We start from the raw sequence: 17,500 nt of genomic DNA, 5'->3' as shown, positions 1-17,500 counted from the left end.
CCCACTCCTATCCCCTCCCTACCTCTCAACCCACTCCCATCCCCTCACTACCTCTCAACCCACTCCCATCCCCTCACTACCTCTCAACCCACTCCCCTCCCCTCACTACCTCTCAACCCACTCCCATCCCCTCACTACCTCTCAACCCACTCCCACTCCCATCCCCTCACTACCTCTCAACCCACTCCCATCCCCTCACTACCTCTCAACCCACTCCCACCCCCTCACCCCCTCACTACCTCTCAACCCACTCCCATCCCCTCACTACCTCTCAACCCACACCCACCCCCACACTACCTCTCAACCCACTCCCATCTCCTCACTACCTCTCAACCCACTCCCATCCCCTCACAACCTCTCAACCCACTCCCATCCCCTCACTACCTCTCAACCCACTCCCATCCCCTCACTACCTCTCAACCCACTCCCATCTCCTCACTTCCTCTCAACCCACTCCCACCCCCTCACCCCCTCACTACCTCTTAACTCACTCCCATCCCCTCACTACCTCTCAACCCACTCCCACCCCCTCACCCCCTCACTACCTCTCAACTCACTCCCCACCCCTCACTACCTCTCAACCCACTCCCACCCCCTCACTACCTCTCAACTCACTCCCACCCCCACACTACCTCTCAACTCACTCCCACCCCCACACTACCTCTCAACTCACTCCCACCCCCTCACTACCTCTCAACTCACTCCCACCCCCTCACTACCTCTCAACTCACTCCCATCCCCTCACTACCTCTCAACTCACTCCCACCCCCTCACTACCTCTCAACCCACTCCCATCCCCTCACCCCCACACTACCTCTCAACTCACTCCCACCCCCTCCCTACCTCTCAACCCACTCCCATCCCCTCACTACCTCTCAACCCACTCCCACTCCCATCCCCTCACTACCTCTCAACCCACTCCCATCCCCTCACTACCTCTCAACCCACTCCCATCCCCTCACTACCTCTCAACCCACTCCCCTCCCCTCACTACCTCTCAACCCACTCCCATCCCCTCACTACCTCTCAACCCACTCCCACTCCCATCCCCTCACTACCTCTCAACCCACTCCCATCTCCTCACTTCCTCTCAACCCACTCCCACCCCCTCACCCCCTCACTACCTCTCAACTCACTCCCACCCCCTCACTACCTCTCAACCCACTCCCACCCCCTCACTACCTCTCAACTCACTCCCACCCCCACACTACCTCTCAACTCACTCCCACCCCCACACTACCTCTCAACTCACTCCCACCCCCTCACTACCTCTCAACTCACTCCCACCCCCTCACTACCTCTCAACTCACTCCCATCCCCTCACTACCTCTCAACTCACTCCCACCCCCTCACTACCTCTCAACCCACTCCCATCCCCTCACCCCCACACTACCTCTCAACTCACTCCCACCCCCTCCCTACCTCTCAACCCACTCCCATCCCCTCACTACCTCTCAACCCACTCCCACTCCCATCCCCTCACTACCTCTCAACCCACTCCCATCCCCTCACTACCTCTCAACCCACTCCCATCCCCTCACTACCTCTCAACCCACTCCCCTCCCCTCACTACCTCTCAACCCACTCCCATCCCCTCACTACCTCTCAACCCACTCCCACTCCCATCCCCTCACTACCTCTCAACCCACTCCCATCCCCTCACTACCTCGCAACCCACTCCCATCCCCTCACTACCTCTCAACCCACTCCCATCCCCTCACTACCTCTCAACCCACTCCCCTCCCCTCACTACCTCTCAACCCACTCCCATCCCCTCACTACCTCTCAACCCACTCCCATCCCCTCACTACCTCTCAACCCACTCCCATCCCCTCACTACCTCTCAACCCACTCCCACTCCCATCCCCTCACTACCTCTCAACCCACTCCCATCCCCTAACTACCTCTCAACCCACTCCCATCCCCTCACTACCTCTCAACCCACTCCTATCCCCTCACTACCTCTCACCCACTCCCACTCCCATCCCCTCACTACCTCTCAACCCACTCCTATCCCCTCCCTACCTCTCAACCCACTCCCATCCCCTCACTACCTCTCAACCCACTCCCACTCCCATCCCCTCACTACCTCTCAACCCACTCCCATCCCCTCACTACCTCTCAACCCACTCCCATCCCCTCCATACCTCTCAACCCACTCCCATCCCCTCACTACCTCTCAACCCACTCCCATCCCCTCACTACCTCTCAACCCACTCCCATCCCCCCACTACCTCTCAACCCACTCCCACTCCCATCCCCTCCATACCTCTCAACCCACTCCCATCCCCTCACTACCTCTCAACCCACTCCCACTCCCATCCCCTCACTACCTCTCAACCCACTCCCATCCCCTCACTACCTCTCAACCCACTCCTATCCCCTCACTACCTCTCAACCCACTCCCATCCCCTCACTACCTCTCAACCCACTCCCACTCCCATACCCTCACTACCTCTCAACCCACTCCTATCCCCTCCCTACCTCTCAACCCACTCCCATCCCCTCACTACCTCTCAACCCACTCCCATCCCCTCACTACCTCTCAACCCACTCCCCTCCCCTCACTACCTCTCAACCCACTCCCATCCCCTCACTACCTCTCAACCCACTCCCACTCCCATCCCCTCACTACCTCTCAACCCACTCCCATCCCCTCACTACCTCTCAACCCACTCCCACCCCCTCACCCCCTCACTACCTCTCAACCCACTCCCATCCCCTCACTACCTCTCAACCCACACCCACCCCCACACTACCTCTCAACCCACTCCCATCTCCTCACTACCTCTCAACCCACTCCCATCCCCTCACAACCTCTCAACCCACTCCCATCCCCTCACTACCTCTCAACCCACTCCCATCCCCTCACTACCTCTCAACCCACTCCCATCTCCTCACTTCCTCTCAACCCACTCCCACCCCCTCACCCCCTCACTACCTCTTAACTCACTCCCATCCCCTCACTACCTCTCAACCCACTCCCACCCCCTCACCCCCTCACTACCTCTCAACTCATCCCACCCCCTCACTACCTCTCAACCCACTCCCACCCCCCTCACTACCTCTCAACTCACTCCCACCCCCACACTACCTCTCAACTCACTCCCACCCCCACACTACCTCTCAACTCACTCCCACCCCCTCACTACCTCTCAACTCACTCCCACCCCCTCACTACCTCTCAACTCACTCCCATCCCCTCACTACCTCTCAACTCACTCCCACCCCCTCACTACCTCTCAACCCACTCCCATCCCTCACCCCCACACTACCTCTCAACTCACTCCCACCCCCTCCCTACCTCTCAACCCACTTCCCATCCCCTCACTACCTCTCAACCCACTCCCACTCCCATCCCCTCACTACCTCTCAACCCACTCCCATCCCCTCACTACCTCTCAACCCACTCCCATCCCCTCACTACCTCTCAACCCACTCCCCTCCCCTCACTACCTCTCAACCCACTCCCATCCCCTCACTACCTCTCAACCCACTCCCACTCCCATCCCCTCACTACCTCTCAACCCACTCCCATCTCCTCACTTCCTCTCAACCCACTCCCACCCCCTCACCCCCTCACTACCTCTCAACTCACTCCCACCCCCTCACTACCTCTCAACCCACTCCCACCCCCTCACTACCTCTCAACTCACTCCCACCTACCCACACTACCTCTCAACTCACTCCCACCCCCACACTACCTCTCAACTCACTCCCACCCCCTCACTACCTCTCAACTCACTCCCACCCCCTCACTACCTCTCAACTCACTCCCATCCCCTCACTACCTCTCAACTCACTCCCACCCCCTCACTACCTCTCAACCCACTCCCATCCCCTCACCCCCACACTACCTCTCAACTCACTCCCACCCCCTCCCTACCTCTCAACCCACTCCCATCCCCTCACTACCTCTCAACCCACTCCCACTCCCATCCCCTCACTACCTCTCAACCCACTCCCATCCCCTCACTACCTCTCAACCCACTCCCATCCCCTCACTACCTCTCAACCCACTCCCCTCCCCTCACTACCTCTCAACCCACTCCCATCCCCTCACTACCTCTCAACCCACTCCCACTCCCATCCCCTCACTACCTCTCAACCCACTCCCATCCCCTCACTACCTCGCAACCCACTCCCATCCCCTCACTACCTCTCAACCCACTCCCATCCCCTCACTACCTCTCAACCCACTCCCCTCCCCTCACTACCTCTCAACCCACTCCCATCCCCTCACTACCTCTCAACCCACTCCCATCCCCTCACTACCTCTCAACCCACTCCCATCCCTCACTACCTCTCAACCCACTCCCACTCCCATCCCCTCACTACCTCTCAACCCACTCCCATCCCCTAACTACCTCTCAACCCACTCCCATCCCCTCACTACCTCTCAACCCACTCCTATCCCCTCACTACCTCTCAACCCACTCCCATCCCCTCACTACCTCTCAACCCACTCCCATCCCCTCCCTACTTCTCAACCCACTCCCATCCCCTCCCTACCTCTCATCCCACTCCCATCTCCTCACTACCTCTCAACCCACTCCCATCCCCTCACTCCCTCTCAACCCACTCCCATCCCCTCACTACCTCTCAACCCACTCCCATCCCCTCCATATCTCTCAACCCACTCCCATCCCCTCACTACCTCTCAACCCACTCCCATCCCCTCACTACCTCTCAACCCACTCACATCCCCTCCCGACCTCTAAACCCACTCCCACCCCCTCACCCCCTCACTACCTCTCAACCCACTCCCATCCCCTCACTATCTCTCAACCCACTCCCATCCCCTCCCTACCTCTCAACCCACTCCCATGCCCTTACAACCTCTCAACCCACTCCCATCCCCTCACTACCTCTCAACCCACTCCCATCCCCTCCCTACCTCTCAACCCACTCCCATCCCCTCACTACCTCTCAACCCACTCCTATCCCCTCCCTACCTCTCAACCCACTCCCATCCCCTCACTACCTCTCAACCCACTCCCACTCCCATCCCCTCACTACCTCTCAACCCACTCCCATCCCCTCACTACCTCTCAACCCACTCCCATCCCCTCCCTACCTCTCAACCCACTCCCATCCCCTCACTACCTCTCAACCCACTCCCACTCCCATCCCCTCACTACCTCTCAACCCACTCCCATCCCCTCACTACCTCTCAACACCACTCCCACTCCCATCCCCTCACTACCTCTCAACCCAACTCCTATCCCCTCCCTACCTCTCAACCCACTCCCATCCCCTCACTACCCTCTCCACCACTACCACATCCCTCCCCTCACTACCTCTCAACCACTCCCATCCCTCTCTACCTCTCCACCCCCCCCCTCCCATACCTCTCAACCACTCCCATCCCCTCACTACCTCTCACCCACTCCCATCCCCTCACTACCTCTCAACCCACTCCCATCCCCCCACCACTCACCCCCACTCCCACTCCCATCCCCTCCATACCTCTCAACCCACTCCATCCCCACACTACCCTCTCAACCCACTCCCACCCCCTCACCCCTCACTAACATCTCAACCCACTCCCACTCCCATCCCCTCACTACCTCTCAACCAACTCCCATCCCCTCACTACCTTCACCCACTCCCATCCCCTCACTACTCTCACCCACTCCCACTCTCATCCCCTCACTACCTCTCACCCTCCCACCCCCTCACCCCCTCACTACCTCTCAACCCGCCCTCCCCCCAACACTTTTCTACTCTCTCCATATCGCTCCTATGTCTCCACATGTCCCACCTCCCTCTTCAACTCTTCTTTCTTTCTTTCTTCTCTCTCTTATCTATCTTTCCCATACTCTCTCAACCCACTCCCATCCCCTCACTACCTCTCAACCCACTCCCCTCCCCACACATTTTCTACTCTCTCCATATCGCTCCCTATCTCTCCAAATGTCCCACCTCCCTCTTCAACTCTTCTTTCTTTCTTTCTTCTCTCTCTTATCTATCTTTCCCATACTCTCTCAACCCACTCCTGTTCCCTCCCCACACTCGTCATTCTCTCTCCATCTCTCCCTGTCCACATCTATCACTCTCCCTTCCTACCTCTCTAGCTTTCCCATCTATCACCTTTCCTTCCTCCTTCCCTCCCTCTCCATCCATCCATCTCTAGTGTCTCTGGTGGCAGAATTATAACAGATTGATATAAATTGATGTGGGGAGGCCTGAGGCCTGATGCCAACAAATTAGTTATTACATCCCAGCCTCCCGATCTGGCTGCCACTGGGGCTCTCCTGTCCTCCCACCTATAAAAAGAGATGAGGAGGAAGAGGGGGAGGTGGAGGTGGAAAGAGGAAGGAAAGGGATAAATAGTGGCGAGGGAAAAAGGAGAAGGACAGTAATGGGTGAGGGAGAGAAAGAGAAGAATTGGGGATGAATAGGTTGAGGTAGAGTGGGCGGAGATAGATGAGTGTAGAGTAGGGACGAGGGTGAACGATAGGAATGATGGTGGGGCTGGATAGATGTGGGGAGAGAGGTATGGTGAGGGTGTATGAAGATTTAGAAATCGGGGATAGGGAAGGGGGGTGAGGAAAGTAGGAGGGAGGCCTGCAGCCTCCTCTCCCTCTGGTCCCTCTCTTGTTTGTCTTCATTAGCTTCATTAGCCGCTAATAAAAACACTCAATGTGTTGTCCTCTAACACGCTTAGGGAATAAGAGGGAGAGAGAGAGAGAGAGAGAGACAGAGAGAGAGAGAGAGAGAGAGAGAGAGAAAGAGAGAGAAAGAGAGAGAGAGGAGGGAGAGAGAGAGAGAGAGGGGGAGAGAGAGAGAGAGAGAGAGAGAGAGAGAGAGAGAGAGAGAGGCCCTGTCCAATACCTGGCTGGTCTATTGTAGAAATGGCAAATAAACAGTGTTGTTAGGTATTGCACTGCAGATAACTTGCAGAGTGTGTGTTCACCATCACCAGTTAGCTGAACTTTACCATATTATGACCAGGTCCTAAACCTGATATAAACTCAATGTGTTTGTGTGTGTTTGTCCAGCCTGCGACATGAACGTACACAATCAGTGTGTGATGAACGTGCCAAGCCTGTGTGGGACAGACCACACGGAGCGCAGAGGACGCATCTTCCTCAAGATCGACGTCAGCGGAGACAGGCTACACGTCACAGGTGAGTCACACGCTACAAGGGAGAGACATGACTAAATGAAACATGCTAGCTATCTGTAAGTGACATGACAGACTACACTACATGTTAGCTACATGTGAGTAGTGAGTGACATGACACAGACTACATGCTACATGCTAGCTACAATACATTTGACTGACATGACACAGACTACATGCTACATGCTAGCTACGATACATTTGACTGTTATGTCACAGACTACATGCTACATGCTAGCTACGATACATTTGACTGTCATGACACAGACTACATGCTACATGCTAGCTATGATACATTTGACTGTCATGTCACAGACTACATGCTACATGCTAGCTACGATACATTTGACTATCATGACACAGACTACATGCTACATGCTAGCTACGATACATTTGACTGACATGATGCAGACTTCATGCTACATGCTAGCTACGATACATTTGACTGACATGACGCAGACTACATGCTACATGCTACCTATATATGATTTATATGACACTTACAGTGCATGCTAGCTACAGTTGAGTGGCATGGCACAAGTGTCATGCTATTCAAGGAGTCTGAGTGATGAGCTGCATTCTACATGTCATGGTCAGTCACATGCTACACACAACATTTGAGTGGCACCCTAATACCACCCTAGTCCGCAGAATGTGTGTGCCTCTTCCCTGTTTATATTTCTGTCTCTCTTTCATCTCCCTCTCATCTCCCTCTCCCTCTCTCAATTCAATTTAATTTAAAGGGGCTTTATTGGCATGGGAAACACATGGTTCGGTTCGGGCCTGTGACAACGAGGAATGTTGGCAGAGGCCCCATCTGATACCTGGTCGCAGTCTGGGTGGGCAGTACCCTCCTCGCCTCTCCCCTCCCCATTTCAACACAATCAGGGACTGTGAGACACATGGCCAGTGATGAGATTCAGTGTTTCACAGTTTATTTGATATATTCTGTCATTTCCTTTTTCCTAAATACCTAGTTACTACCACATGTCAAGTGTGCGTGTTTGTTGGTGGGTGTGTGTGTTCCTGCTTGCATGGCCTGTAACTCTTTATCAGTGAGATGTATTGACAACCTTAAAGGGATACATACCCATAGACTTCCAGTCATTGTGCTAACGCTAGTTAGCATTGGCCCGAGAAACTACCTCTAACTTCCTTCATAAAGAGACATAAAAATGTTATCCACGAGTTCATCTGACTCTGGGAAACTAGATAAAGGGTTTCATTGCCAAAATCCCAAAGTATGAGTTAACAGAGACAGGGATGTCGATACAGTTGACAAGGCCACCAGACTCTCTCAAAGAAGAGAGGGTTACTGACTCAATTCCAGAGAGAGAGAAAGATACAATAGAAACACACATGTCACGAACGTCGTCAGGGAAATGACCGGACCAAGGTGCAGCGTCGTGAGCGTACATTTTATTTTATTAAGAATGTCACAAAACAAGAAACAACAAAAATGAACGAGAAGCTGACTAGGGCTATACAGGCCACTAACACAGACAACTACCCACAACTATGGTGGCAAAACAGGCTGCCTAAGTATGATTCCCAATCAGAGACAACGATAGACAGCTGTCCCTGATTGAGAACCATACCCGGCCAAAACATAGAAACAGAAAACATAGAAACAAAGAAACTAGAATGCCCACCCTAGTCACACCCTGGCCTAACCAAAATAGAGAATAATCGCTGCAGGCTCCGGACCATGGACCATCACTGGAGGCTTTGTGCCATGGACCATCACTGGAGGCTTCGTGCCATGGACCATCACTGGAGGCTTCGTGCCATGGACCATCACTGGAGGCTTTGTGCCATGAATCATCACTGGAGGCTTCGTGCCATGGATCATCACTGGAGGCTTCATGCCATGGATCATCACTGGAGGCTTTGTGCCATGAATCATCACTGGAGGCTTCGTGCCATGGATCATCACTGGAGGCTTCGTGCCATGGATCATCACTGGAGGCTTCGTGCCATGGATCATCACTGGAGGCTTCGTGCCATGGATCATCACTGGAGGCTTCGTGCCATGGATCATCACTGGAGGCTTCGTGCCATGGATCATCACTGGAGGCTTCGTGCCATGAATCATCACTGGAGGCTTCGTGCCATGGATAATCACTGGAGACTTCGTGCCATGGATCATCACTGGAGGCTTCGTGCCATGGATCATCACTGGAGGCTTCGTGCCATGGATCATCACTGGAGGCTTCGTGCCATGGATCATCACTGGAGGCTTCGTGCCATGGATCATCACTGGAGGCTTCGTGCCATGGATCATCACTGGAGGCTTCGTGCCATGAATCATCACTGGAGGCTTCGTGCCATGGATAATCACTGGAGACTTCGTGCCATGGATCATCACTGGAGGCTTCGTGCCATGGATCATCACTGGAGGCTTCGTGCCATGGATCATCACTGGAGGCTTCGTGCCATCTGGCCTGGTTCTTGGAGCAGGCACCGGGTACACTGGGCCGTCCTGGCTGGATGGTTGCCTAGATGGTTACCTTTGCCCGGCAAATGTGGGGCGCTGGCACAGGACGCACTGAGCTGTGCAGACGCACCGGAGACACAGTGCGCAGAGCCGACGCAGGATATCCTGGCCCGTAGAGACGCACTGGCGGCCAGATGCGCTGAGCCAGCACCACACGTCCTGGCTGGATGCCCACTCTAGCCGGCCGATGCGGGGAGCTGGAATGTAGCGCACCGGGCTGTGAACGCGCACTGGAGACACGGTGCCTGACCAGTACCACGCTCCCTACGGTAAGCACAAGGAGTTGGCTCAGGTCTCCAACCTGACTCAGCCAATCTCCTCGTGTGCACCCCCAAAACATTTTTTGGAGTGGCCTCCCGGTCTTTCGTGCCAGCCGTGACCCTGTGTAATCCTGGGCCCTTTTACTTGCTGCCTCCGCCTTCCTCGCTGCTTCCACCTGCTCCCACAGCAGGCAATCCTTTCCCGCCAGGATCTCCTCCCATGTCCAGGATCCTTTCCCGTTCAGGATGTCCTCCCACGTCCAGGATCCTTTCCCGTTCAGGATGTCCTCCCATGTCCAGTCCTCCTTACCACGCTGCTTGGTCCGTTTGTGGTGGGTAGTTCTGTCACGAACGTCGTCAGGGAAATGACCGGACCAAGGTGCAGCGTGATGAGCGTACATTTTCTTTTATTAAGAATGTCGCCAACAAAACAACAAACACGAACGTGACGCTGACTAGGGCTATACAGGCCACTAACACAGACAACTACCCACAACTAAGGTGGCAAAACAGGCTGCATAAGTATGATTCCCAATCAGAGACAACGATAGACAGCTGTCCCTGATTGAGAACCATACCCGGCTCTCTATGGCCAGGGCGTGACAACACAAGACAGAGAGAGAGATTAAGAGAAAAAAAGACAGAAAGAGACTGAGAGAAATGGAACATAGAGTGGATGAGAGAATGTCACTAAAAATGAGCGAAAGAATGACAGAGAGAGAGAGAGAAAGAAAACAAAAAGAGAGAAGCAATGTATTTGAGCCAGAAGGTCTGCCAAGCTGAGGACTGAACAGTGGCATCAGATTGTGTATGTTCCCTGTGGCTTCCACAGACATGTGGAGGCCATTCTGGTGCAGCGCCATGTGAAGTTGATTAAATCTGTCCAGCCAAGAAAACACAAACACATCTCCAAGGCTCTCTCCAATACAATACGCCTCTCCACGCTCTTTTTGTCCCTCCCACTTTCTCTCTTTTTCCCTCTCTCACTCTTTCTCTCTCTCTTTCCCTTTCTCTCTTTGCTTCTCTCTCTCTCTCTTTCCCTCTCTCTCTCTCTCTCTCTCTCTCTCTCTCTCTCTCTCTCTCTCTCTCTCACTCTACCTCTTTCCATAACACTGCCCTCTCCTCACTTTCACCTGTCCTCATCTCTCCTCTCATCTCCCCCTCCTTTTCTCCTCTGTCCTGCAATAACGTCTTCCTCTACTTCTCTAAAACTGTATTTTCCTCTCCCTCCTCACAGCTCTCTCCTTCAATACCCCGCTATCATGTACAATCCCTCACTCCTATTTTCCTAAACATCCCTGCCTGCAGTCCTCACTTTTCATCCCCCTCTCATCTATATATCCTTCCCCACTTCCTCCTAAGTAAACCTGCTCCCCTCTCTCCTTGAATAATCCAGCATTCCCCTCTCCCTCTTTCTCCTCTCCCTCCTTCCCCTCTCCCTCTTTCCCCTCTCCCTCTTCCCCTCTCCCTCTTTCCCTATCCCTCTTCTCATCTCCCTCTTTCCCCTCTCCTCTTTCCCCTCTCCCTCTTTCCCCTATCCCTCTTTCTCCTCTCCCTCTTTCCCATCTCCCTCCTTCCCCTCTTCCTCCTTCCTCTCTCCCTCTTCCCCTCTCTCTCGTTCCCCTCTCCCTCCTTCACCTCTCCCTCTACCTCTTCCCCTCTCCCTCTTTCCCCTCTCCCTCTTTCCCCTATCCCTCTTTCTCCTCTCCCTCTTTCCCATCTCCCTCCTTCCCCTCTTCCTCCTTCCTCTCTCCCTCTTTCCCCTCTCTCTCTTTCCCCTCTCCCTCCTTCACCTCTCCCTCTACCTCTTTCCTTTCTCCCTCCTTCCCTCCCTCTTTCCCTTCTACTTTTTTCCGCTCTCCCCTCTTCATCTTTCCCCTCTCCCTCCTTCCTTCCCCTCTCCCTCCTTCCCCTCAACCCTCCTTCCCCTCTCCCCTCTCCGTCCTTCCCCTCTCCGTCCTTCCCCTCTCCCTCCTTCCCCTCTCCCTCTTTCCCTCCTTCCCCCTCCCTCTTTCCCTCTCCCTATTTCCCCTCTCCCTCCTTCCCCCTCAACCCTCCTTCCCCTCTCCCCTCTCCGTCCCTTCCCCTCTCTGTCCTTCCCCTCTCCGTCCTTCCCCCTCTCCCTCCTTCCCCTCTCCCTCTTTCCTCTCTCCCTCTTTCCATCTCCCTCTTCCCCTCCCTCTCCATCCCTCTTGTACTGTCCCTCACTCTCTTTTGATTATCCATCTCTCTCATTTCCTCCTCCCTCTATCTCTGTCCTCCTGTACCCAGCTCTTCTCACCCCCCTTCACCCTACTCTCCTCTTCTCCCCTCCCCTCCACCTCTCATCCTTATTTCCCCTGCTCCTCTCTCTCCTTCCAAGACCAAAACAATAACCTAGGGCCAATAGGGATCTCCAGTTAGCTCTGGAGTTTAACCATCACAGACACATGGATGCAGACACGTCCATTTCTGCTGTCTAAGCCCCTGTCAGAAAACACACACACACCACACACACACACACACACACACACACACCACACACACACACACACACACACACACACACACACACACACACACACACACACACACACAGACCACACACAGGGGCATCCAAGGACCCAGCCAGTGACACACACAGTTCGTGGAGCCACTGAGCTGAGAAACACAGTGATGTCAGTGTGTTTGTGTTGATAAGAAGATACATTTAGTAGGAGCTGACATGCTTCAGTTTGAGAGAAGAGCTAAAGTCTACATTATATTCACCCAGAGCTGTGAGAGAACCACTGCTTGGCCCAGAGATATTGTTCCTCTGGGGTAAATAATGCTTTGTATGGAGTGGAAGTAAATTGAGTGAATGTGCTGAATGACTCTAAACATACATTCTCACCGTTCAAAATGAGAATAGTTTGTTACTTCCAGACACCTGTTTTGATTGAGTAGAGCTCATCCATGTCATCCTTTATTATCATATGAGGTCAAATAAACTGTTTAAAAAGAGACTCCAAAGCCCTGGGAATCAATGGAAAGCAGAAGCAGCATAACAGACATAAAACTATTTTATTTATTTAACTAGGCAAATTCAGATAAGAACAAATTCTTATTTACAATTACAGCCTACCCCGGCCGATCCTGGGCCAATTGTGCGCCACCCAATCACAGCTGGATGTGATGCAGTCTGGATTCAAACCAGGGACTACAGTGATGCTTCTTGCACTGAAATGCAGTGCCTTAGACCGCTGCGCCACTCGGGAGCCCGGGTACAGTGTGTGTGATTCTCTCTCTACTCTACTGTTGAACAGTGGGAATCAACCCAGCTCATCAGATTACCAGACATGCACTGATGCTACACTACTACTGATACTACACTACTACTGATACTACACTACTACTGATGCTACACTACTACTGATACTACACTACTACTGATACTTCACTACTACTGATACTACACTACTACTGATGCTACACTAATACTGATACTACACTACTACTGATGCTACACTAATACTGATACTACACTACTACTGATACTACACTACTACTGATACTACACTACTACTGATGCTACACTACTACTGGTACTACACTACTACTGATGCTACACTACTACTGATGCTGCACTACTACTGATACTAAACTACTACTGATACTACACTACTACTGATACTACACTAATACTGATACTACACTACTAATGATACTACACTACTACTGATACTACACTACTACTGATACTACACTACTACTGATGCTGCATTACTACTTATACTACACTACTAATGATACTACACTACTACTGATTCTACACTACTACTGATACTACACTAATACTGATACTACACTACTAATGATACTACACTACTACTGATACTACACTACTACTGATACTACACTACTACTGATGCTACAACACTACTGATGCTACAACACTACTGATGCTACACTACTACTGATACTACACTACTACTGATGCTGCATTACTACTTATACTACACTACTACTGATACTACACTACTACTGATGCTGCATTACTACTTATACTACACTACTACTTATACTACACTACTACTGATGCTACACTACTACTGATACTACACTACTACTGATGCTGCATTACTACTTATACTACACTACTAATGATACTACACTACTACTGATGCTGCATTACTACTTATACTACACTACTACTGATGCTACAACACTACTGATGCTACACTACTACTGATGCTGCATTACTACTTATACTACACTACTACTGATTCTGCATTACTACTTATACTACACTACTACTGATGCTACAACACTACTGATGCTACAACACTACTGATGCTACACTACTACTTATACTACACTACTACTGATGCTGTATTACTACTTATACTGCACTACTACTGATGCTACAACACTACTGATGCTACAACACTACTGATGCTACACTACTACTTATACTACACTACTACTGATGCTGTATTACTACTTATACTACACTACTACTTATACTACACTACTACTGATGCTGTATTACTACTTATACTACACTACTACTTATACTACACTACTACTTATACTACACTACTACTTATACTACACTACTACTGATGCTGTATTACTACTTATACTACACTACTACTGATGCTACAACACTACTGCGGCTGTATTACTACTTATACTACACTACTACTGATGCTACAACACTACTGCGGCTGTATTACTACTTATACTACACTACTACTGATGCTACACTACTACTGATGCTGCATTACTACTTATACTACACTACTACTGATGCTACAACACTACTTATACTACACTACTACTGATGCTACAACACTACTGCGGCTGTATTACTACTTATACTACACTACTAATGATGCTACACTATTACTGATGCTACAACACTACTTATACTACACTACTACTGATGCTACAACACTACTGATGCTACACTACTACTGATGCTGCATTACTCCTTATACTACACTACTACTGATGCTGCATTACTACTTATACTACACTACTACGGATGCTACACTACTACTGATGCTACACTAATACTGATGCTGCATTACTACTTATACTACACTACTACTGATGCTACAACACTACTGCGGCTGTATTACTACTGATACTACACTACTACTTATACTACACTACTACTGATGCTACAACACTACTGATACTAGACTACTACTGATACTACACTACTACTGATACTACACTACTACTGATGCTACAACACTACTGATACTACACTACTACTGATACTACACTACTACTGATACTACACTACTACTTATACTACACTACTACTGATACTACACTACTACTTATACTACACTACTACTGATACTACACTACTACTGATACTACACTACTACTGATGCTACAACACTACTGATACTACACTACTACTGATGCTACACTACTACTGATACAACACTACTACTGATGCTACAACACTACTGATGCTACACTACTACAGATGCTGCATTACTACTTATACTACACTACTACTGATGCTGCATTACTACTTATACTACACTACTACTGATGCTACAACACTACTACGGCTGTGTTACTACTTATACTACACTACTACTGATGCTACACTACTACTGATGCTACAACACTGCTGATGCTACACTACTACTGATGCTGCATTACTACTTATACTACACTACTAGTGATGCTACAACACTACTGCGGCTGTATTACTACTGATACTACACTACTACTGATGCTACACTACTACTGATGCTACAACACTGCTGATGCTACACTACTACTGATGCTGCATTACTACTTATACTACACTACTAGTGATGCTACAACACTACTACGGCTGCTGCATGCGGACATCACTTTGTTATACAACATGGCATCTGAATTTCAAAAGCTTTTCATGGGGATTGAGCTGCCTTCCGTCCAGATTTCTACAAATCTCGTTTAATTTTAGAAATAGTATATTTTGTAATTGTGCTGCCAGGGCAGGGTCATAGTGGATTATGCTGGCAAGGGGCACAGGGTTGAGTGAGGCAAATACCATGCCCAGTTGATATAAACAAACATTACCTGAGCACAAACCAGGGCCCATATTCACAAAGCCTCTCAGAGTACGAGTGCTGATCTGGGAACATGTGCCTTTTAGATCACAATGAAGAAGATGAGGGGCATTCCTGCTCTGAGATGGTTTATGAATACTGAGTCATGAGTCATATAAAGATTAGGAAGTAGGTATCCCGGCTCTGTCAAAGGTTTTTATGGGCATTAGGTGCTTATCTGTATAAACACTGAAGATCCTGAGCCTTCCAAAAAAGGAAGAAAAAAATGATCTCAACCCTAATACAGTATTTGTACAATTGTATTTGTGTGATTATTCACCTCTAGTTAGATGTCCAGTCGTCTCTAACTACAATGTGATTCTATTACAGATACAGTAATGAGAGTTAGCGACGTAGTGAAGTGTAATAACTCTTTCTGTATGACCATGTCATTTATATACAGCAATATCTGTGATCTGCACTAAAAGAGACTTCAAAGAAGAAGAAGCTGGGACTATAATAGAAGAGATGTTCTTTCCTGTGTTTCTATTCCTGGATGAAGGACTGAATGATGAGTACTGGTAGAGGCAGTCCTGAGTGACGGATGTCATGGCGGTGGTACAGAGTCTCTTGTTGTGTGTGTGTGTGTGTGTGTGTGTGTGTGTGTGTGTGTGTGTGTGTGTGTGTGTGTGTGTGTGTGTGTGTGTGTGTGTGTGTGTGTGTGTGTGTGTGTGTGTTTAATGAGCACTCCTGGAGTGTATGGACAGGACTGTATTGAGCGAGATGTGAACTTCTGACTTGGGCTGTCAGCTAGAGAGAGCTGTAATAGAGACCTGGGGCTCCCTCTATTGGGCACATAGACACACAACAGGAGACTTCATTTACCCATGAACCAGAGTCACTTCATTTACCCATGAACCAGATGTATACACTGAGTGTACAAACCATTAAGAACACCTGCTCTTTCCATGACATAGACTGACCAGGTGAATCATGTGACATCAATAAGGGATCATAGCTTTCAAGGACACTTGCTCTTTCCATGACATGACCGATCCATGAATCCAGGTGAAAGCTATGATCCCTTATTGATGTCACTTGTTAAATCCACTTCAATCAGTGTAGATGAAGGGGAGGAGACAGGTCAAAGAAGGATTTTTAAGCCTTGAGACAATTGAGACATGGATTGTGTATGTCTCGTGTCTTGCCCATTCATCCTCTAAATGGGCGAGACACAAGATTTAAGTGCCTTTAAATGGGGTATTGCTGGATCAAATCCCTGAGCTAAGGTCAAAATCTGTTGTTCTGCCCCTGGACAAGGCAGTTAACCCACTGTTCCACGGTGGGCCGTCATTGTAAATAAGAGTTTGTTCTTAACTGACTTGCCTGGTTAAATAAAGTTTAAATAAAGGTTACATTTTTTAAAATAAAGATGGTATTAGGTCCCAGGGCACGAGTTTCTGTCAAGAACTGCAACACTGCTGGGGTTTTCACGCTCAACAGTTTCCCTTGTGTATCAATAATGGTCAACCACCCAAAGGACATCCAGCCAACATAACACAACTGTGGGAAGCATTGGAGTCAACAT

At 50.2% G+C, this 17,500-nt stretch overlaps 1 protein-coding gene across 1 annotated transcript in view; it reads left to right on the top strand.

The window, feature by feature from the left end:
- The window catches only part of LOC110486837 (protein kinase C alpha type), a 198,940-nt gene that overhangs the window by 147,584 nt on the left and 33,856 nt on the right, over positions 1–17,500 (top strand). Inside the window, exon 5 of the mRNA XM_036939339.2 lies at positions 7,005–7,133. Coding sequence (XP_036795234.1) covers positions 7,005–7,133 — 129 coding nt within the window. The remainder of the gene's footprint in view (positions 1–7,004; positions 7,134–17,500) is intronic.

The sequence above is a fragment of the Oncorhynchus mykiss genome, chromosome 12 (genome assembly GCF_057628025.1).
Source record: "Oncorhynchus mykiss isolate SJ-2025 chromosome 12, ASM5762802v1, whole genome shotgun sequence".
Lineage (NCBI taxonomy): Eukaryota > Metazoa > Chordata > Actinopteri > Salmoniformes > Salmonidae > Oncorhynchus > Oncorhynchus mykiss.
Note: the sequence above shows the minus strand (reverse complement) of the source record. Positions and strands in the feature narration are given on the sequence as shown.